This window comes from Loxodonta africana, chromosome 8 (genome assembly GCF_030014295.1).
Source record: "Loxodonta africana isolate mLoxAfr1 chromosome 8, mLoxAfr1.hap2, whole genome shotgun sequence".
Classification (NCBI taxonomy): Eukaryota; Metazoa; Chordata; class Mammalia; order Proboscidea; family Elephantidae; genus Loxodonta; species Loxodonta africana.
In genome coordinates, this window is record NC_087349.1 from 47,590,083 (window position 1) to 47,614,023 (window position 23,941).

Genomic DNA, 23,941 nt, shown 5'->3' on the forward strand with positions numbered 1-23,941 from the left:
AGGGCAGGAACCACAGGTTCAAAGTATGCAACTCTGCTCCTGGAGTTGCTTTCTTGGTGGTATAAGGTCCCCATGTCTCTCTGCTCACTTCTCTTTTTTTATCTCAAAAGAGATTGATTTAAGACACAACCTAATCTTGCAGATAGTCTTGCCTTATTAACATAACTGCTGCTAATCCCACCTCATTAACATCATAGAATTAGGATTTACAACACATAGGAAAATCACATCAGATGACAAAAATGATGAACACTCACACAACACTGGGAATCGTGGCCTAGCCAAGTTGACAGATATTTTGGGGGGACATAATTCAATCCGTAACAGATGGCGAGGCTTCGTTTTACGTACTTTGAACATGTTATCAGGAGGGATCAGCCCCTGAAGAAGGACATCATGCTTGGTAAAGTAGAAGGTCAGTGAAAAAGAGGAAAACCCTCAACGAGATGGATTGACACTGGCTGCAACAATGGGCTCAAAACATAGCCAAGGATTGTGAGGATGGTGCAGGACAGGGCACGGTTTCCTTCTGTTGGACACAGGGTTGCTATTAGTCAGAATCAACTTGACAGCACCTAACAACAACAACAGGAGATGTTTCATACTGGTCTGTAGATCCCACTTTGAGTCATGTTCCATGTCTGCTGAGGGACTCCCCTGAGTGCATAGCATGGCTCCCTGACTGGTCTCACTGATCACCGTCCAGGTCTAATGACAGATCCTCCCTTCCCTCTGTAATGGCCCTTGTTCCAGGATGCATCCGGCCACATTTTCCTTGTGCTCTTGCTGACTCCCTGGCCACACTGGCCAGTGAGCCTTCTCAGCCAGCACTAGTTTCACCCCACTCATCACCTCCCTCTGGCCTCAGTGGGCTCTTCAGCCTCAGCTGACCCCCCAGTCTCACTCTTGTTTTCTCAGCGTGCTTGGAGGAGCTCTTTACCCTATTGCCATTGCTTTTAACCTGAAGGGAGAGCTTTGTGGCAAAACACATCAAGAAAGACTATCTCTCTATGAACAACTGACCCATTTTCCTTATCTTTCCAATTTCCCTTTCTAAAAACAAAATGAAGCTGAACAATTACACAACTCCTCTTCATCTCATAGGCTATGGGGCAAAGGAACAAACACAATTTGACATGAAATAACAGCAATTCACATTCAGATGGTTGATATCCTACTAAATCAGGGGAAAACTCTAACACCAACAAACAAAAATAATAATAAAAAAATAAACATAGACACATTAAAAAAACAAAAGGAAAACTACCTTTCTGGGTCTTTTAATTCCTTTAGTACTTTCTGCACTACCTAATGTTAGTCCAACCTTAGTAGATCTGTGCTGCAATAACTATAGCCTGGGACAACTTCACAATGTGGCAAGCAGATTTTAGGCTCTTTGCTCCTGAAACTCCTCCACAACTTTTCACTAGACTCCTGTGCCAAGAAGTATATCTATCATTCTCTCTTCTTTTCTTTGAATAGATTTCTACAGGCAGGCCTTTCTCCACTGCCGTGTTTTCCAAATCTTTCCATCTTGATGCCTTCCCATTTCTTTTCAGCTAACAGCTGAAAACCCCAGTTTTGTTTCATCCTGACAGTTTTTCATTTCTTTCTATTTCTATTGTTATTTAACTGTGAAAAGTATTTCCTCTTGCAGAAAACATGCCCACATGCTTTGTTTTTTTAAATTTATTTTATTGTTGTTGTTAAGAATATACACAGCAAAACATACACCAACAATTTTTACATGTACCTTTTATTGACACTGATTATATTCTTTGTGTTGTGCAACCATTATCATCCTCGTTTTCTGAGTTGTTCCTCCCTCATTAACATAAATTCACTGCCTCCTAAGGTCCCTATCTAATCTTTCAAGTTGCTGTTTTCACTTTCATCCCATATATGTAGTTCTTTAAAGAGCATAATACTCAAGGCAGACATTTTTTACTAGTTAAGCTAAACTACTGTTTTGTTTTTAAGAAGACTTCAGGGGATATTTTTGGTTTAATGTTTAAAGATTTCGCAGGGCCATAGTTTCAGGGTTCATCCAACCTTCATGTCTCCAGGAAGTATGGAGTCCATGAGAATTTGAAATCCTGTTCTGTATTTTCCCCCTTTTGATCAGGATTCTGCTGTAGAATCTTTGATCAAAATGTTCAGTAATGGTAGCCAGGCATCACCCAGTTCTTCTGGTCTCATGGCAAAGGAGGCAGCTGTTCATGGAGGCATTTAGCCACACATTCCATATCCCTATTCTATTTCTGTCGTTCTTCCTCTGTTACTTCAGGGGAATAGAGACCAATTGTTGTGCCTTGGATGGTAAGCTTTGAAGACTCCAGGCACTACACAACAAACTAGGAGTTAGGACAGAAGCACTAAACATGTTATTAGGCCAATTAATGGGATGTCCCATGTAACCATGACCCTAAACTTCCAAACCAAGAAACCCAATCCCATGAGGTTTCAGTTGTACATAAGCAGCCTCGGCAGCTACTCTTTTTTTTTTTTTGTAAATATATCTGTCATACAACTTTTGCCAATTCAACTTTTTACAGTTGTACAACTTATTGACAGCAATTACAATAATTGGCTGTACAACCCTCCCCTTAATGCAATATTTCCATTACCGTCAACCCTATTCTTCCCCTCCCTTCTACCCCGGTAAACATTGTAAACTTTGTTTTCTATCCTTTTGCCTTTTCTTGCCTTTGTATTTAGGTGAGGTCGTACAATATTTGTCCTTTTGTGATTAACTTATTTCACTCAGCATAACGTCTTCCAGCTCTATCCATATTGTATTATATATCAAGACTTTATTTCTCCTACTGGCTGAGTAGTATTCCATTGAATGTATGTACCGCATTTTGTTTATGCATTCGTCTGTCAATAGACATGTAGGTTGTTTCCACCTTTTGGCTATTGTAAATACTGCTGCAATGAACACTGGTGTACAAGTCTCTGTTTGAGTCCCTGCTTTCAAGTCTTTTGGGTATATAGCTAGGAATGGAATTGCTGGGTCATATGGTAGTTCTATTTTTAGTTTTTTCAGGAACTGCCACACTGTGTTTCACAATGGCTGTACCATTTTGCATTCCCACCAGCAATGGGTATGGGTTCCAATATCTCCACATCCTCACCAACATTTGTTATTTTCTTTTCTTTTTTTTTATCTTAGCCACCCTAGTGAGAATGAAATGGTGTCTCATTGTGGTTTTGATTTGCATCTCTCTGATGGCTAGTGATGGTGAGCATCTTTTCCTGTGTTTGGTGGCTATCTGAATGTCCTCTTTGGTGAAATGTCTATATTCAAGTCCTTTGCCCATTTTATGATTGTGTTTTTTTTCTTGTTAAGTTGTCAAAGTTTTATAGATAGATAATTAGATTCTTGTTGAATATATGGTTTCTTTTCGCTTTTTTGGTAAAGTCTGTTGATCAACAAAATTTTTCATTTTTATGAGGTCTCATTTATTTATTTTGTATTTTGTTGTTTGTATTTTTGTTATTATATTACATAATCCATTGTTAAAAGCTAGACCTGACAGCTAGGCCTGACTGCTTTTCAGCTAACAATTTTACGGTTTTAGGTTGCACATTTAGGTCCTTGATCCATTTTGAATTTGTTTTTGTGTATGGTGTGAGGCATGGATCCTGTTTCATTTTTCTGCTTGTGGAAATCCAGTTTTCTCAACACTATTTATTGAAAAAATTTTCCCCATCGAATGGATTTAGCACCCTTGCCAAAAATCAGTTGACCATAGGTGTGTGGGTTTATTTCTGGACTCCCAATTCTTTTCCATTGATCTATGTGTCTATTTTTATATCAGTACCAGGCTGTTTTGATTACTGTACCTGTATAGTATGTTTTAAAATCAGGAAGTGTGAGTCCTCCTACTTTATTTTTCTCTTTCAACATTGCTTTAGCTATTTGAGGCCTCCTGCCATTCCATATGAAGTTGAGAATTGTTTTTTCCATTTCTGTAAAGAAGGCTGTTGGAATTTTGATTGGAATTGTATTGACTCTAGATCACTTCAGGTAGTATTGACATATTAACAATATTAAGTCTTCCAAGCCATGAACTTGGAATATCTTTCTATTTATTTACTTCTTCACTGTTTCAGCAGTGTTTTATAGTTTTCATTGCATAAGTTCTTCATATCCCTGGCTAGATTTATTCCTGGGTATTTTATCCTCTTCAATGTTATTATAAACAGAATCATTTCCCTAATTTTCCTTTTAGATTTCTCATTTCTGATGTATAGAAACCCAACTGATTTTCATTTGTTGGCCTTGTACCCTGCAACTTTACTAAATTCCTCTATTAGCTCTAGAAGTTTTCTTGTGTACTCTTTGGGATTTACTATATATAGGAACATATCATCCGTGAATAGAGCTAATTTTACTTCTTCTTTTCTAATCTGGACACTTTTTATGGTCTTTTTGCTCTGGCTAGGACTTCTTATACAATATTGAATAGAAGTGGTAAGAGCAGGCCTCCTTATCTTGTTCGCAATTCCAAGGGAAAAGCTCTCAGTCTTTCTTCATTAAGTGTAATGTTGGCTATTGGCTTTTCATATATGCCCTAAATCATATTGAGGCATTTCCCTTCTATTCCAATCTTCTTTAGGGTTTTCATCAAGAAAGGGTGTTGGATTTTATCAAATGCTTTTTCTGCATCTATAGAGATGATCATGTGGTTCTTTTCCTTTGTTCTATTGATGTGGTATGTTACGTTGACTGATTTTCTAATGCTGAACCATCCCTGTATTCTTGGAATAAATCCCACTTGGTCATGGTGTGTGACTCTTTTTAATATTCTGTTGCATTTTGTTCACTAGTGTTTTGTTGAAGATTGTTGCATCTATAAGAGACACCGGCCTGTAGTTTTCTTTTCTTGTGGGGTCTTCATCTGGTGTCAGTATCAGGGTTTTATTTGCTTCATAGGATGAGTTAGGGAGTATTCTCATAAATTTCATTTGAGCTGAACATTATTTGCCGACCGAAAGTCGTACTGTCGTGTTTAATGTGCACCCTGAGATGTCAATACCATTCCGTATATATGGATGCAGAAACTTGTTTGATGTAACTTGTAAGACCTCCTGTGGTTAGAGACCAAGTCACCTTACATGCCTCTCCCTTTGTAGGACGTCAGCAATTAAATGAGGCTAGCATATTTTCCTTGTGTATTATCTCTGGACTTGAAGTGTAGAAATGCAGGAAGGAAAGTTTTATGGGAGATCTTTATTGTAGACTCATTCTTCACTATATGGTCTTTCTGAGGTGTGATATTCTGTTCTTCAAGACTCGTTTTCCTGCTTTGCTTTTTTCAGGGAGGTTTAGGTTTCCTTTTTATGGCTTAAATGTCAAAATTGTAACTTGAAGCATGAATGAGTCTTAAACCATTCAAATGAAGGAATAAGCCAGAGTAAATCTAAATAAACACAATAAGGATAACCAGCAGTCCATGTATTCTAAGGAGATTTATCATAAATACTTGATGCCTGCCTACTAGAAGGGAGAAAGGACTCAGAAATTCAAAGCTATATTTAGAAGGGTTGGGGACCTGGTAACCTGCATAAAAAACAGGCAAAAAGCTGTGTGGAGGTTGGGTGGTAATCAGGGCTGTATTCACACACTTGAGCTTCATTTTGTATAATATACATTCCCTTTTGGTATAAATTCTATTGCATGCAAAGTCCAGCAAGACCTCTCCCTTCCTGAGCCAGCCAAGAGTATGGCCTCCCAGTGACTCAGTCATGCAACCCCTTCTACTTTACGGGAGTAAAGATAAGGTCTCTTTAACATTTACTGAGTGTGGTGCTGGTTTACCTCCAAAGCAAATAAAGCATAAACCTAGGGGTCCAGCAAAGTAAGAATATCACATTTCAAAGATTATATTGAAGTAAGCATCACAGGAAGAATCAGAACTTTGCTGCTTTCACTTATGTGTATATTTAAAAGTTTAACCTTTTATTTTTATTTACATATGAGAGAAGATAACTGAATTATTTTCAGTGCTTGGGGCTGATAAACACCATAATCTGACTCTAGTTGAAGGTTTCTTTTGTGCAAAATACTCATCTTTCCAATTTTCTATCCAGCCCTCTGGGATGACAGTTTCAAAGGTAGTAACCTAAATGAATAACAGACCTAAGGGAGTTTTGGGAACTGTGGCAATGAGTGGTGGCCACACTCAGTCTAAAGAAAAGGACCACTGCCCAGCTCTAGCCAGTTGCTGCCATTGAGGAAAGCAAATTCCATGTTGCTAGATCTTCCCATTTCTCAAGAGAAGATGGAAATCTGAATTTTTTTAAAATATGAAATTAATTGGCACTGAACAGTTTTAAAACACTGTAGGAGCTAAACAAAACATGCCATAGGGCTTCCAGGACACCTTCTCTGCTTCTGGGACTGGGCCGTTTTAATTCTACAGTGCCTGTAGGAGTTAGTGGCCTCAGAAAATGTAAACTCTAGATCATTATTTGTTCTTGAGATGCTCAGGTCACAGTTTTGGTTGGCATGGAATACTCTCTTCATTTTCATTTAGCAAATATTTATTGTACCAGACTCTGTGTTAGGCTTGGAAGACATAAATGTGGTAAAAACTTGGTGCTTGCCTTCAAGGAGCTCACAGATTGGTAAGGGAAAAAAACATGCGAGTCAGGGCATCCTGGAACAAACAGGGACCTCATCTGAAACAAACAGAGGCCCCTGCACCTGGTAAGTTTAAGGCATCATGTTTGTATAAGTGCAATGGAGTCTATACAAATTTACCCTTAATTACCCTGCAAAAGCATTAGTTCCTAAAATGCTGTAAAGATCATTTTAAAGTGGAGTTTTGTTTTGGATACTGTTTCATTTCATGCGTTTGGCATCTTTCAAGCATCTATGGTACACTTTCCATTTATGGGGCACAAAAGGAGAAGAAGAAACCCTGCTGGCATAGTGGTTAAGAGCTATGGCTACTAACCAGTTCAAATCTACCAGGACTCCTTGGAAACTCTGTGGGGCATTTCTACTCTATGACTTGACAGCAACGGGTTTGTTTGTTTTGGTAAAGGAGAATAAAAAAGAAGACGTCCCTATTTAGAAGGAATTTAAAACACTGCTGATCAAACAAAATAGGCAGAAATATGAACATACTAGAGAGCAATCATAAAGGAAGCTAAGTCAGACAAAGGCCTGTGGAGGCCAGAAGGCTTTGGAATATAAATCAATGTGTGAAATGTTTACCAACTTTCATGGACCTGACTTAGCCACATTGGGTACCACTTAAGTTACATGTTTTACAATGAGTACTTTATGCCTAATATTTTAACACATGCTCAGAAATCCAGCTTTGTTGTGTTTTACATATATTAATGAATATTGCTATTTTATACTTTCACTGTAATATATAATGATTTTGTAAAAATGATTTCACCATGCCAGGTGAGGTTGACGTCATAAACAACTTCTCGTGGTAATTCCTTAACTCAAATGTGGGTGAGATTCTGTGGCACTTAACTTGATTTCACTTCTGTGCATCCTCACATTCCGACTCCCTTGTTGTTTTGGTTGACAACATACATAATCCTGTTCTTCCAAGTCACCTCTTCACACGTATCTTCTGTCGTCCTATGTCTCTACCCATGAGCTGCTACCCAGAGAAACCAGGGGGGCCAATACAATTGATAATTGATATTCTTAAGAAGACTACAGCTTATCCTAAGAAAGGGTAATGCCTTTTTCTTAACGTAACATGCTCTGGTTTATGATGAGGTCTTGGGAGTGAAACACTGGCATGTTGTGAGGCCTTTGTAAGGAGAATAGCAAATGAATAGATAAACTTGAAACTTTTTTTGTTGTGGATCCTAAAAGATATCCTTTCAGATATCATATTGAATGATGCTTTCCCTGATGTCACACACACAATATAGCCCAGAGTGTAGGAATAAGGGGATTCAACTTACAGGTTGTCCAGGCTCATCTCCCCCGAGGATTCTGAAGCCAAATCCAGACTCCATCCTCCGAAGGTGAACATCCAACTCCTTATAATCTGGACCTGGCATAAAGGAGATCCCATTGAGTAATGAATCCTGTCTCCCCCTCACCCCCTGGGGAACTGAACGCTCCCATGATAAATTAATTTCGTAGACGTGATTAATGAGAGTGCAGTTAAGAGTCGGTGGAGAGCACAGAGGATTAAAAAAAAAAAGTAGCAAAAAAGTAGGTATTCCAAAATTAGGTAGTCCCTGGAATAACAGTGACCAGCCAAGGACATTGTTAGAGTATCATTATAGGCAGAGAGCACTCACGGATTTTCTGAGTGGAAAAATTCTGCGTGATCTGAAGTGATGGCTCTATACTTTTTTACTTTTGGATTGTCCTCAGGAAGCTTTGCTATCACTTTGGTATTTACTCTGACTAGAATGATTGTTTCAGAAGCCTGAGAGAACAGACAGCAAAACCTGGAACCACCTAGTAAAGTACTACCTAGTAATTTACTGATATCTGTTTAGGATTTGATGCATCCAGTTGAGTGTGTGTATGTGTGTATGTGCACGTGTGTGTGTGTGTAAACTGATGCTTGATAGAAGTTGTCTCTTTTAAAATGTAAAAAGTAGAAAATGTAGAATTTAAACCTTTATTAGGGTTTCAGTGAAGTTTGTATTTTCTTAATTTTTCATAACTCATACGTAGAAATTCACCTGAGTCTAAGACGAACTCTTAGCTTCCAAACATTTTATAACGGGTAAGTCGCTTTTAAAAAAAAAAAAAAAAAATTTTTTTTTTTTTTAAGTCGCTAGGAAATTCATTATTGAATCCATTAGTACACCTTTAAATAAATTAGAGGAGGGATACTTTTCTATAGTCAACTGAAAGAACAGAAGTGTACTTAAAAATAAGGTTGGAAACTCTCCTAAATGTCATCTTTATTTTTGTCAGTCCTAGAATAAAGAAACTAAACATTTTAAGACATCTTTTGACTTTTTAAGGAAAATATAGTTTATGATTTTCCCCTCTCCCCCATCACTGTCCATTTGAAATTTCCTCAGGAGTGAAAAACACCTCATTCACAGTTAGGCTGTATATATGTTCAGGCCCAGTGTTAGGATGTCCATGGATGATAAGCAACTTTGGGGAATTTTTATTGTGCCATCCTTGCTTAAAAAGCTTTTAGTGATCTCCGGGCCTTAATGGTTTCAAAGGAAACATTAGAACTGATAGAACAAATATTAAGTAAAATATTCCTTGCTTAAACAGGATGATTTTGGAAATTAGGATGATATCTCAGAGGAGAAGCCTAATGGGATAAAAAACTATGTCTGAGCCGCTTGGACATGCAGTGGTAGTACAGAGAGAGACTCACTGAAGGATGGCCAGGTGACTCCTTCCCAGGCTCTACAGTAAGTGGAGCTGCTAAAGTGACACAGTGTACAAAGCACAACGATGCAGCGATTGCCCTGGTGCCCCTAACCCGGGCTGTGCATTCCTCATGACATACAAAAGGCAAGTCCTTCATGTCTGCAATGTGGGCAAATGATGATTATGTGTCTGGTGCACTGCTACCAAAATTTGAACCAGGCACAGGAGTACACATGTATATGCATATATTGTGCAAGACCTCATGGCCATCATGACCTTTTAAGACCAGATGAACATATAATCAAGGTCTATTTCATTCAATGAATAATGTGAAACTCTCAAAGAAGAGTAATCAATTAAACTTCCACATCCTTTAGTCATCCTTTACGAATTGTAAAATCGGCCATATCTTTAAAGAGAGGAGAACTTAGAAGAATTAAGTCGCTATTAAGTAGTTAATTACAGGCAAGGGGAGACAGAAAGATGACAGATAATGCCCAATCACTTATTCAAGCCTCACAAAGTGGTTACGATACAATTGCTCAAAACAATCTTTTTTCTAGGTGGCTTTAAACTTGGAGGACTCTAGACCATAAAAAACATAAAAATACAAAGTATACTATTGACGCATGAAAGGACAGAGCTAGCAAACGTTTAACCAGAACTTTCCATCTACTCATAAACATTCTTCTTACTTTCGCTTGACTGGTGAGTACGCAAAGGGGGAAATTGTTCCTCCAGTGACCTCAGCACCCATCCATGTCGCATGAGGAGCTCTAAAAGGAGTTTACTGTGCAACTCATTTTATTTGCTAAGTAAAATTTTCCCCTAAGGAAATGCTGAAATTATGACAATCCCAGTAATGGAATTTTGAGATGTGCCAAGGTGCAAGGAGGTTGTCATGTACCAGAGAACGCTGTAATTCCTGGAGGGAACAGAAAAGCTTTTCCTTAATGAATGAGTCAAAACTTTGTTTTTTTTTTTTTTTGGAGAAAAATCTAAACTCTAGCCAGTCAGCTTTGAAAAACAAAGATGCGAAAAGGGCCTTTATCCTCCTCTCCCTACTCTTTACATACACTGTGGTGGCAATTACCCACCCCGTGACTGTTGCTCTGGCCCATCCCTTGATTTCAGGTATAGGGTGGTTGTGCCAATCTTTTCGTCTTCACCTCCATTTTGTGAGGAGGAGATGGCCAGCTTCCTATGATATGAGCTAGTAGGCAGAGGTAAAGAGAGGCCCACTGAAGAAGTGTGCCAGCACTTATGATTTACGTTTTTCTTAATTTTGAACACAAACTCAGAAGCTGCAGGGCTTGGAAACTTTAGAGAAAGAGTCAAATGGAAACAAGTTTAAATGATAGATTATGCCTTGAAGCAGTAGGGCTTTATTTATTTTTTTTTTAAGGGAAACTAAAAGCCTTAGAAAGATAATTTTTCTTTGGTTTCATTTTTCCCTCCTTTGAGTCTGACTTTACAAAATAAATAAAATTATATGCACAAACTGGGAGACATTACTTTTTTTCCTTCTTGCTCTGTTAGCTTTCTTGGAGGATTATGATGTTTCTGATACTTTCCCCAGCTACTTCTCTGGCCCAGTGGCATGTTTCAATTACTGTATCATGCTTTATCTCTTCCCCTGTTAATGCCAGAGCCAAAAGCAAAGGAATCCAAGGGCCAACTCTTCATCCCACTGAAACAGAGGTTAACAATCACCACCATTTCTCTCCTGTTGATGTACAAACTGGGTACGGGAAGTTTGTTAGGTGAAGAGACCTGGTGGACACTGAGTGTGACTTGAGACACTCTGGGTGTCATTCAACCACATCCCACTGAAGCCCTTTTTTTTTTTTTTTTGCTCCTCTGCTTCCTCAGTCATTCCCTCCCTGTAGTCTTTTTTAAAATTTTTTCTTCTTGCTTTTCTCAGCACTTTTTGCAGAACTGTGAGGGGTACTCTCAGGGTCGCTCAGTACGGTTAAAGAGAATGCAGTGGTTATGAGGGATGGACTCAGGGGAAACAGAATGCTCTTTGGACATTGGTGTCCAGTGGCCAGTGATGGCCAGTATTGCTTCTTCCCTAGAGGTGAGTCCCAGGCTCCTCAGGCATTGTGAAATAAAGCATGTTATGAATCTTTTCCAGGATGGGATTTTTATATGACCACTGTAGCAAGCCACAGGATGAAACTGTCAAGCCCTGATTTATCCTGGACTCACACCAATATTAAAAAAGTGAATACGTTTAAAAGCAGTAAATGGTGACCACCACCAGGTATCAGGACAACCTCCCTCATAATAAAGAAAAGTAGAATTTCAAATGCCAATTTCTATTTCACTCTCAGGCTCCATGAAGGTTTCACATGCCATATGTATCCTTGGTCTCGATTTTGAAAGAAATGGCTTTGTGCACAGTATTAGGGAAAAAGTTTGGTGACTGAAGACAACTGATTAATTTTATGAATGGATTCAAGCTTCAAAAATGCAAAGAACAACATTTTATGGATTAATTTGGCACATAGGATGCTGCTATAAACATGTCAATTAAATTTTGGTACTTGAATCCCCTTCCATGTTTTAATTAAAACATAAGTACCATGGCTTATTACCACGGTTTGGCACAGAGAATGCATTTATGTAATTTTCCTGCTGGAAAGAGCATTAATTTTTAGCTTTTCCTTATAAAGAGATCTAGGAAAGGCAGTGTGAGGAAGGAGTCAGGAATCAAAGAAGGTTATTAAACATGTCCTTGGCTTCTGTATTTCCAAACATTCTGGATACAGAATAAGTTAAACAGGAAGTAAATAGTTTCTATCACTCTAATCTAACATTACCAGATAAATACCCATTGCCATTGATTCCAACTCATAGCAACCCTATAGGACAGAGTAGAACTGCCTCATCGGGTTTTCAAGGAGCGGCTGGTAGATTTGAACCACTGAACTTTTGGTTAGCAGCCGTAGCTCTTAACCACTATGCCACCAGGGCTCCACCAGATAAATAGTTAAGACATTTTGCCTAACAAGAATCTCATCCCTCACCTTTTTCATTTTTCTCCTTTTGCAATGTGAAGGTAGTTGGACACATTTTCATCATAATAGAAACCAGTTGCCACTCTCAATTTCATCCTCTTCCTCATCCTTCAAATAAGCTAGGATTTCCCTAACCTAAATATCTTCCTTACTCCTTACTTCTGTCTCTTGTGGAAGAGTAGTCTCTAATGCAGCCTTCATGCCCTCATTTCTGACTCACTCCTTTGTCCTTGCCAGTCTGGTTTCTGCTTTTGCAACATGACCAAAAATGCTCCCTTTAAGGTTGATGCATCCTAATTGCCAAACTGAATGGGCTTTTTCTCTTTCCTTATTCTGATTGATTTCTCTGCCAGATTTGATTCTGTTGAAGCACCCTTTATGGCCCATGGTTTCCTTTTTTCCTAAACAAGGAAAAGTCTTCTTCTGGAAGTGATTTCTGCTCTTGGTGTCTTAGATACTCCATACTCCTGATTCTTTGGGAGGAGTTGTCCATCCACAGGTTCTGGCAATAAATGCCTTTTTTTCTCACTAACATTTTCCCTTGGTGATGACATAATTATCTTTGTGTAGGTACAGTGTTCAGTAGGACACAGCCTGTAGGAGTTGCTAAATCAACGTTTCTTGAATGTGATTATTTTAAGATACTCACCAGTCTACCAGGCCCAATAAACCACAGCATTATTCCATGACTATAACTTTGCTTCATAAATACCATTATTTGGGACTGCTTACTATCACTTTAGCCTGTATACCTATGGATATGATGTAGCTAAAGTAAGACAACATAAAATTATGATTAATATATTTATCTTAGTCAAAAATCATGACACATAATTTGATAAAGGACACTCTATAAATGCAAGAAATATGGGAGATCTATTTACTTTGGATGTACTCATGAGTTTCTATGTTTTGATAACTTGAGAAGACATTTAACAAAATATTTGGAATTGGTTTTTTTTGAACACCTGAATTTTATAGTAATACAATATACTCAAACTATAATTCGTTTTTAAGTAACGTAATTTTTAAAATGTAAATAATTCAATTTTGCACATGTACCAATGCAATCTAAGTTATTGAATGGTTCTTCTCTTTTTCCTTTTGTTTTCAAATAAAATATATTTAGATGCTGAGATTTTTAAGAAATGTGCTTGCTGAAGCCAGAAAGCTGAGATTTAGAAGCCCAAACTGATTCCTACTTTCATTTTGCAGCTCTAATTACAATGCCCTATTTCTCTCTGGACACTGGTATTCTTACGAAATATAAGGACTTTACAGTCAGTATGTAAGAATAATCATGCTTTAAAAGTTTTCAGATCAAGCTAAGCAAATAAATGAGACATTCTGTGAGGACAAAATGCTAAGGAATATCTTCCATATTTTCTGCATATCCAAAAAATGACATGGAAACTTACAGAATGAAATGATCTCAAACACATATATTCTCCAAGGGGTGTTAGAACATTCTGAGATGCGTAATGAGCTGTCATCATGGAAACACTCGAGAGATGTGTGCTGTGAGCCCACAGATCTGAAATAGTGCTAGTATTATGAAACGTTTTTTTTTTCCTGCAATTGTTTCAGTGTTCTGGCTTTCAATTCAGTGGTCTAAACAGCTAATCAGAGCATTTCCATTACTAATTCTAAGAGTAAAAAAATCTAAACCTTCCTTTCCCTACTTTATTTCCACAATAATATTAAACATTTTAGCTGGAACCAAATAGGTAAGTATTTTGGGGATGGTTGGGTCAAACTTTTCTCTTTTCCTTTTAAGCAAACAAATTGGTTATTATTAAAACTCTTAAATTGAAAACCATGATATTCTACTCCTAACTTAAAATAATATTGAAATATAGGATTTTGTAATTGTCATGGTCTTAAAAAATTTAAATCGATAAAGGTATTTAGTTGATGTGAAAATTTCATTCTATATTAGCAAAAATTCCAATAGGTTCTTTGGAAAAGACTCAGTTGAAAATCTTTTGAGATATCCTACCTACTAATTTCTATTTATCTACTTCAGTATTGCCTGATATAAATAAAATGCAAGCTATATATGTAATTTTAAATTTTCTAGTAGCCACACTTAAAGTAAAAAGAAACCGGTAAAAAAAATTAATAATATATTTTATTTAATCCAACATTTCTAAAATATTTTTTCAACACTAATCAACCTAAAAATTACTAATGAGACATTATACTTTTGTTTGTATGAAAGTCTCTGAAATTTGGTGTGGGTTTTACACTTACTACACACCTCACTTAAGAGTAGTCACATTTTAAGTGTCCCATAGCACATGTGGCTAGTGGCTACCATATTGGACAGTACAGGTACAGTCAGTCTGGTCACTGGCTTTTTAGTCTAGTCTTTCTCTAAACTATTTTATATAAAAAAAAATTCACGAGTATGACTGTTGTGTTTGTCTTTTGTTTGTTTCCTTGGCATTCATTTAGACCCATGATGATGAGACTTGCTCTGTACTTTGAGTAGATGCTTATGTAAAACTAGCACGGTGATTATATACTAATAAACGGACACTACTCGGAACAATGATTTGTTACACAAATGGAAGATGTTTTGTTCACATAGCTGTGAGTATTGAAGAATACTTGCCAGAGGAATCCATTCGAAAACTGGTCCTGGGTGGCACTTGTTCTGGATGGGAAAATGGGGAATTAAAATTGAAATTTATTTATGACATTTGAAAATTCATCTTTTCTTTGTGTTTTTACTATGAAACTCCCCCTCCCCCATCTTGTGCTCCTGTTTTTTTTTTTTTTTTCCCTCTTTAAAATTCCTGGGAGTTAGGGGGCAGATTTACCCTGATTTCGGTGTGTGTTTATGCATGTAAATGTATTTCTTTCACATGCACCCCAAATACAAAAATCTGAATTATTTTATTTCAGAATGGAAAAATGTCACTATTTCCCAATGTTATTAAGTCTGGATTCTCATTATAAGAATGCTTAGTTTGAAATAAAGTCAATTCAGGACTAGAAATGTATACAGTAAATATAGGTCTTTTTAAGATCATTTTATGATATTGTGACATAAAACATTAAAATGAAAACTGAAAAATTCAATCAATGATTGTTATTGATATATGTGTATCAGTCCAAATATTTTGATATTTCCTATTATTTGGATGTTTGAAGTTATGTAAACCTAATTTGTCAGCAGCTACATGTATAAGGAGTTAAGTTAAATTGGTTATTTAAACAACAGAGATAATTTACAGGGATTATGATGTAATGTATACTACATATAACAACATAAAAATTCACAAACATGAGTATAAAACACCTTTAAAGTGTAGGGATAGTTCCCATTTTGAATTTGAGTACTCAGAAAAAAACCTAGTTACATACTGTCTCCTGGCAGTATTTGGAGGCATGTTGTTCTCATGGATAAAACCGATCAGAGATAAGTAAGGGTCCATTGGATATGCTTCCACCTCTACCCAACATATATATGTTTGAGAAATGTAGACTTTCATCATCTCTTTGTTTGAAAACTGTGAACATGTAGAAAATGACATAATTAAATTGCACCTTGATTTTCATTCTGTCTTCTAATCCACTCTTAATGCCAGAGAGGAGTTAATAGAGTGTTGGAGTTGAAGGACCCTTCCAAAGCCCTTCATTTTATAATGGCAAGAATAAGGCTCTGAGACTACTCAAGATTATTTTTTAGAAAAAAATTCTTATTATATCTAAATGTCCATTTTATTTTCAGCTTGGTTAGAATTAAAGTATCCTTTCCAATAAAGCTGTCCTTCTTTTGTTATATTTTACTATTATTTATAAATACTAGGCCCTTTTCTGACTACATTTTTTTTCCTAACATCTTCAGATATTTCCCTATTCCTTTATATTTCTGTCAATATAGAAGTTCCTGAACCACACAATTGGTTTTAATGTGACAGGAGCGGAAGACACATGTACATAAATTTCTGGTTAAGAAATACTTCAGAAGATAAAAGATTTATGCTACCATAAGCTGAGATACTTCTATCTGAAAGAGTGGCAGAATATTTTTGCCTCTAGGATGAACTTAAAATTAAGTTTACCACATTGCTTTGCTTTTGAGTCATGCAAGGAATTTCAAATGGAAATTAACTAAAAGTTATTAAACTTCTCTAAAGCATAAATTCCTAGTTTATATTTACTGCGAGAAATGCCTCCAGCCACCCCCCCACACCTTTTAAGACTTTAATATATAAACTATTTTTTAGTTTGGAAGAAACTTTCCACTGTTAATTTTACATCCTTGTCAAGAGCATTTATAAGCAGAGAGGGGAATAAACTAAAATAGAATTGCCTCATTTTGCATGTGTTAAGATGACGATTTTATAATGTAACTGTACAACGTGCAGTACTCATTTAATAATAAAAATGAGCCTTTTTATTATTAAAATTTTTAAATGAAAATAAGGCCAAATTCTAACTTTTTTTTTTTTCCCAAATAAGGAGTTCTATACTATTCAATGGACTCAAACATAACAAGGATCATGAAGATGGCACAGGACTGGGCAACATTTTGTTCTGTTACACAGAAGGTAATCCAGCTTGACAGCAACTAACAACAACAACAATACTATTCAACAGTAAAAATGACCCAGAAGCCTCTTGAGGGTGATGATGAAAAACAGCACTGCCTGCCTCTGTGTGTTCAACACGTCCTCGCCACTGTGCCCTGTGTGGCCAGGCCCTGCCAACGCAGGCCGGACGATTGTCCCTGTCAGGCGATCTGTGTTTTAATAGTAAAAGCAAACTAGTTTTTCAGCAGACTTGTTATTTTTAAAAAACCTCAATTCTTAGTGTGACTGCCAAGGATTATAAGTTGAGGAATACTCTTTCATCAAAAAGGTCGACCTGTATCAGGGATGAAAGACTGCTGTCTTCTAAACACTTCCATTAGTTGCAAAACTGCCATTTTACATTATCGTAAACTCAGATCTACTTGCTATCCAGCAATTAAACTCAGTTTACTGCAGCTCCAGTGGTCTCATATTTATTCATGAAAGTACTTTGGGTTACATTGTCAACTTTGCTACCAACAAAATCCTTTGACAAACTAAATAACTTTGAGTCAAGGAGTGACTTTAGAGCCTAATTCTCACACTCCCCCCACCCCTCTACCATCTCCTGTCTAATTCCAGAAGAATTAAACTTTAAACTACTTATGAAATACATTTTTAAGCTACAGGATGGGATTTAATTTCTAAAATGATGGAAAAAGTGTGCTAGAGCACAACTTCTATTTCATTATCTTTATTACTTAGTTCATATTATGGTAACTTTCTCTTTTAAAAAGAATCTGTTAGAAATATAAATGGTATTTACAAAGCTACCTGAAGATACCATTTTTGAAATTAGAAATTCTATAATTAATCAAAAGGTAGAACACAGCTTAACTGGATTTCCTGATGATCTTTATCAATATATTATAACTGCAAAGGGATGTATAATGTGATATATTAGAAACTCCAGCTGAAAGGCAAATTTTTTCATAGCTCGATTTATAACATAAATCATACTAAAGGGAGCAATAGCAGTTTTCTATGGCAAAAAGGTTCATAAAATTAACCTTCATAGTACATTTGAGGACATTTAAAACAATATGTTATTAAACTTTTCTTCTATTCTTCTATGATTCTATTGCTAAAGCCACTGGTAAAAGTTTCTTAACATTTACACATAATCTCATTCATGGTAATATCTCACTAAAATAATATAGTGCTCCAGGTAACATTTAAGGGTGGTACTGTAATTAAGGCCACTGGGTATTAGCAGTGTCTCGGCAAAGCAGGTCAGGGCTAACACAATGGTCAGATGTGAAGATGCTCACTAGAAAGGAAAGGTGGTCTTTCATGATCACTTAACAGCTGACTGCAGCTATAGCGTCCGTGAATATATCAAAACCTTTCTTAAATCTATCAACACTTCCAGCTGGACTGTTTAATTACATGGGAGACAGGAAGGCTCAGGCAGGACTTGCACAGTCTTCAGGGCACTATGGATGGCTATTACCTTGTGGATGTGGCTTCCATTGTCTATTCCCATTGAGAGTTTCAAGTGGTGCTGCAGTGGATGGTATCTTTATACTACTCCATCTTTCCAAATGGCTTTGCTGTTAGTCAGGATGGGAAACAGTGCAAACTACAAGTCTTGCTCAATAATGAACATGGAAAGAGCAGCAGAGAAATCAGTAGTTTAGGAATACCTACAACCACCCATTTGTGATTATCTATGAGTCACACCTACATCACAATACTGAACACTAAAAGAATAATGAACAACCAAAGAGCAGGATTCAAGCTGGAGATGTGAAAAACACAACCAACTTTTTTGATCTGCTGCAAATAATCATTTCATTTCAGGTGTAATACTAAAACCAGTTTGCTCCTCTCTCATGCTCTTTAACTGGCCTGTGGTTATTTTTGATTGCTACCTTTGCTGCGATACTCATTGCTTATTATGGGTTAATGCTTCCTAATTTCTGGGAAGAAAAATTGATTGTGTGAGCTCTTTTTGAAGAAATCCCAGAGGCATTTCTGTTCTAAAGAGGTTATACCATAAGGCACTTTACGCCATCCGGATCCCTGACACTTTTATGATCCTACGTTTCAGTGATGTTTTACTGCAGAGGAGTATGGACGTGTTGTACCTCATCAATCATTTATTTATAATAACCAAGGTTCGATGTGAAGAAGAAGAAGTTTGGACAACTTCAGTCATAATTCAGCTTGGGTTTACACCCAGGGACAGAAGCACGAGGGAAGAGTTTCAGGGAATAAAGATTTTTCTTCTATGTCTATTCCTGTTTTTATCATCTGCTCCGGCTTCCAAGGCTGTCAATGGGGAGCATGTCCAAAAACTACCCCCATGAGCTGGGGATGATAAGACAAACCTTTAGGATAAGTCTGGCTTAAAGAAAAATGAAGCAATAAGACAGAGCCTGTATTCCTAAATCAACAATGTTTCATTAGAATCATCAAAACTTTATTTTGCAGAATTCTAAAGTGAGTAACACTCATGTTCTTTGGAAGCACTTTTTATTGCCTTGCCTGGCCATGAGGAGAGAAGCTGTGATAGCCCTCTATCTGGTTATGTAAGTGTAATCTTTCCTAAAGGCAGGAAGACAGACCAGAGTAACTCCCTTCAGTCCTGTGATTATTGAAATGTTGAATCTGATTTACTACTCTCGGTGGTAAAAATGAGAACTCCATGTCAGAGTACTTCAATACATGAAGCTTTATTACCTACACGTTCTACTTATCTTGCCATTCTCTAGACTTCTACATAGGTACTTTTCTGATGTGGGGGAATTCCCTGGGAGTTTGGCTACCAAGGCAAGTCAGTGCCTAAATCTCTACCATAAATTAGGAGTAAAGTATATACAGGCATAAATTCACTATCACAGAATTTCAGTTAGCCAAATAAATTAGCTTGAAAGGATTTATGTGACTAGGTATTAAAATTTATTCATGGTCTGTACTTTTAGATACAGATAGCTTTTCTTAGACTGTAATCAATCTACTACTTTATAGATTATGTAACAAAAGGGAAACCACGTAACATCCAAAAGACGATGTTCTTAAGAGTGAAAAGGGAGCTATTAATAATTCTGCCAGGACAACACAGACCAGGACAGTCACAGGCCAACTGGGATGTGTGGTCACCCTAGATAATTGCAGTGTAACTAGGCCATTAAAAGAAGCTTCCTATTAGGAATACATAGTTGAAGTAAAGATGCAATCGCAACATAGGGAAAGGATGGCGGGAGGAGATGGGAGGGAGGAAAGTAGTGAGGGCCTTTAGAAATCTTTAAAAAATTTTAAGGCCAAAAATAGTACACATAGTCCAACTTCAGAAATACTAGCATATAAACTGAGAAAATTCAAATCCTTTCTGGACTGCAGAGAAAATTCAAGCCTTACCTTCATGAAATTAATGAGAAAAGAACAGAGAAGAGAGAAATAAAAAATAGCATGGCTTGTCCAACTACACAAAGGTGGGTATTTTTCTCTTGCTTGCAGATTTTTTTTAAACCACAGGTAATAGGGACGGCAAGAAGTACACTGTTAATAGAGGCCATCTACACAAAGAGAAAAGCGGCGTCTATCTAAAAGGCCTAGGAAGAGGTGGAAGTTTTTTTTACTCGTCTGGGGATTGCTGATGATGACATAGAGTCAATCCTTAAATAATTAACATTAAAACCCAGAGTCCCAATTTGGTTAAAACTTTCTTTTGTTTGTGTGTGTTTTTCTGGATATAGTGTTACTTTTATGTAAGCTTAAGCTTATGTGAATTGTGTGAGTATATTAGTGGGAATTTTTTTTTTTTTTGCACAGACTTCTCTAGAAAGCACTAATGCTTTTTAAAAAATTTTGATAAGGAAAAGATATCAAACACATACTATTCTTTTGATTAATGATTTTGCACATGGAAGTTGAGGAACAATTACCAGTTAACTGTTGAGTTGATTCCAACTCATGGTGATCCTCCCCGCCCCCGCCATGTGTGTCAGAGTAGAACTGTGTTCCATAGGGTTTTCACTGGCTGATTTTCACAAGTAGATTACTGTGCCTTTCTTCCAAGGCACCTCTGGTTGGACTCAAACCACCAAACATTCAGTTAGCAGCCAAGTGCGTTAACCATTTGTACCACTCAGGGACTCTGAGAAACAATTAGTCTTCTCCAGTTGTACTTATATTCCAATTTCACATGTTAAAATACTGATTTTGTTTGTTGTGTTGTGTAATGCGTTGTTCACAAATTGTTTTCCTATGCTTTTGTTTATGTCCCTATTTTCCCTGTAAGCTTCTTTTGAACAAAGATTATTATTTCTCATGGTATTTCTTTTACGGAGTGCCTAGCAGAGTTCTAGCCACATATTGAGTGTCTCAATTCTTGCTGATTAATGTGGAGCCTGAGGTGCCATCTCTAGGCATTCTGCTTGATGCTCTGGAGTCAGAGGCATCACCCTGCCTGCTGGGTAGAAGACTCTTCCTCTCTCTGTATTTCTTCAGTCCCACCTTATCATAAGACCTCAGGAAGGTGGGAGGTGATTCTAGCTTTCCTCTCATAAGCATGTACCTGTCATGTCCTATTGCACGTGGCCCTAGGAGTCTACGGTTGTCTTCATTTGTTTAAAATCACAACTTTTTTTCAGGAATACATCTTTATTAAGATGTCCTCTGCATGCACATTAAAATGTCAGCATAATCTAATTATGAGTCAAATGAGGCACAGCAGCATTCATACCATTTGATAAATTTCCATCATTTGCAGGGGACTGGTGACTTAAATCCCAACATTTCTTGACAGCCTTGATATACAAAACATTCTGCAGCTCTGTACAGCAGAGGCTTGTGGGTGGAGGTGCATTCTCTCATTTGGTCTCTCCAACCCAATTGTGAATGTAAATACCAAAGTCTCTCTAGCTTTAGACTCAGTGGTAAGGGAGGATACCATGGGACTGCTGCAGGCCAGGGAAAATGTCAGAGCACTTGGTTTAGGAAGCCTTGGTTAGGATTCTCTTAAACACTTTCCCTGGTCACAATGATTCCCCCCCCAAGGAAGAGTTGGGGGACACAAGAATAGATAAAGCTAAACCTAAGTGTTATGCACCTGAATCAAAGGAATAAGAATGGCTTGCAAGGAAAATTTTGAATCTAGGTCTTTTGTTTGGTTGCACACATTTTATGGTTGTTGGATAAAATGATAAAAAGTCTATTTGAAGATGATGAGAATTAAGACTGTGCTTTTCCCTCATTGTTTAAAAAAAACTATTTTTTAGTATTCTAAAAATTTAAATGAGAGAATTCCTGTCCTCTAACATGCAGAGGGGATAATCTGTAAAATGGTAAAAAGATGCACAATGAATGCATGTGAAATATTGAAGACTTTGTTTTCTAGTATTTTTAAAGTACAATGAGATAATTTTAGAAGGCCTTCAAATATGGCGACAAGTGCAAACCTTTTCATACTTGCAAACAGGAAATATGCAGAAGGCAAAGTGTCTTATCCTTTCAAGACGTTCGCATGTTCACGAGCAGACAGACTGGATAAGTGGCATCATACTTTATGTTTTCCTTATTCTTCAGGGGTAGAACTTTTCTTACCTTGACATGATTTCTGTATTTCATTCACACTCCATTGAGTGTTATGAAATGACATGATATGAAAAAGAAGAATGGGGAAAGGAAACGAGTTTGCCCGCTTTTGCTTTCTAAGAGTTGTGACCCTGAAAACATGGCTGTGACCTTAGAAACATTAGAGACAGCTGACAAAACCAAGAATGGAGCAGGGTAAGGGCAGTAGAAGTGAGGGCACTGGTGGAGGTGCAGGGGATGGGGTGGGGAGCCAGGATATTTGTTGTTCATGTGGCTGTGGATGCAATGCAGATAAAGAGCTCCCAGAAAAGGACTGAAAAAGAAAGTTATGGGAAGTCAGGAGGATTCATTTGCTTGGTTTGTCACAAGGGGAGGAGGGGAAAGGCAGTGAACAGAAACAGCATTGCAGAGGCTGGTAAAAGAAATCAGAGGAAATGTTTGAGAGTTGAAATAAGGGCCGTGCACAATTCATGTTTAGAAACGGGATGTACAACAATATCAGACAACCACAAAGAGAAGACTAAGAATAAATACCAACACTGGATTTGTCCTGAATAATCAAGCCTTGCATAGGTCAGGAGACTGCAAAAGGATGGGAGCAAATGCCTGGAGAAGGGACAAAGAACATGAGGAAGCATTGCTTGATACTCCCAAAAACGTTACCAAAAAATTAAACAAGCCAGGGATGCATGGCTGCTATTTTAACCTTGCCATGCATTTGCACCTTCCACATTGGAACCTCCACTGTATCTTGATCTCTACCTGTTCCCACTCATTCTTCTTGTTTGCTCTGTTAAACTTGTGAGAGCAGGGAATATTTGCTATCTCCTCATGGTGCTGAGAGCAAAGTGGGTATTCAGCAAATACTTGAGTCCTGATGCAGAAGAGTATTAAGAACTATACTAAAATCGTCTCAACTGTTTTTTTTTTCAGTTTCCCGAGCATCGATATCCTGTATTCATATCCTATATTATCCAGCTAAAAATGCTTACTTTGTTTTTACTCTATCAAAGCAAAGGCAGTCTACCTATACAGCCCTTTAAAAATATTTCAGTTTTTCATCCAGAGGGGGAAGAATAAAGTACAGCAGCCCAGATGTAGCCCATTATTTAAAGAAATAAACGGGATTCATTTTGATGGGAATGATTTCTCAATGGCCTGCTGTCCTAACTATTTTATCGATCAAAATTACTTTTACCAAGAGTTGTAGAGGATGGGGGAAAGGTATTATGTCTGCTTTTCCCTTTACCAGCTGGGTGCATAATCCTTAGCCCCTGGGCTCATCAAAAGAGTAAGCAGATTTGAGATCCTCTGAGATCACACACAATTTAAAACTTGCTATTCGTGCTTCAGATGATAAAGTTGGAAACAAGACACCAGCTGAACGCCAAAGGAAATCAGCAGACCATAAATGGGAACACCAGGGACTAAACCCTTCTCACTAGACC

The 23,941-nt window shown here is 37.4% G+C and overlaps 1 protein-coding gene across 2 annotated transcripts in view; it reads right to left on the reverse strand.

The window, feature by feature from the left end:
• The window catches only part of MAGI2 (membrane associated guanylate kinase, WW and PDZ domain containing 2), a 1,483,873-nt gene that overhangs the window by 157,947 nt on the left and 1,301,985 nt on the right, over positions 1–23,941 (reverse strand). Inside the window, exons 13-14 of one of the 2 annotated variants that reach the window (XM_003407180.4) lie at positions 14,987–15,028; positions 7,951–8,042 (exon numbers count right to left, since the gene is read on the reverse strand). In XM_003407180.4, coding sequence (XP_003407228.2) covers positions 7,951–8,042; positions 14,987–15,028 — 134 coding nt within the window. The remainder of the gene's footprint in view (positions 1–7,950; positions 8,043–14,986; positions 15,029–23,941) is intronic. The other variant, XM_064289914.1, reaches the window with a different exon arrangement.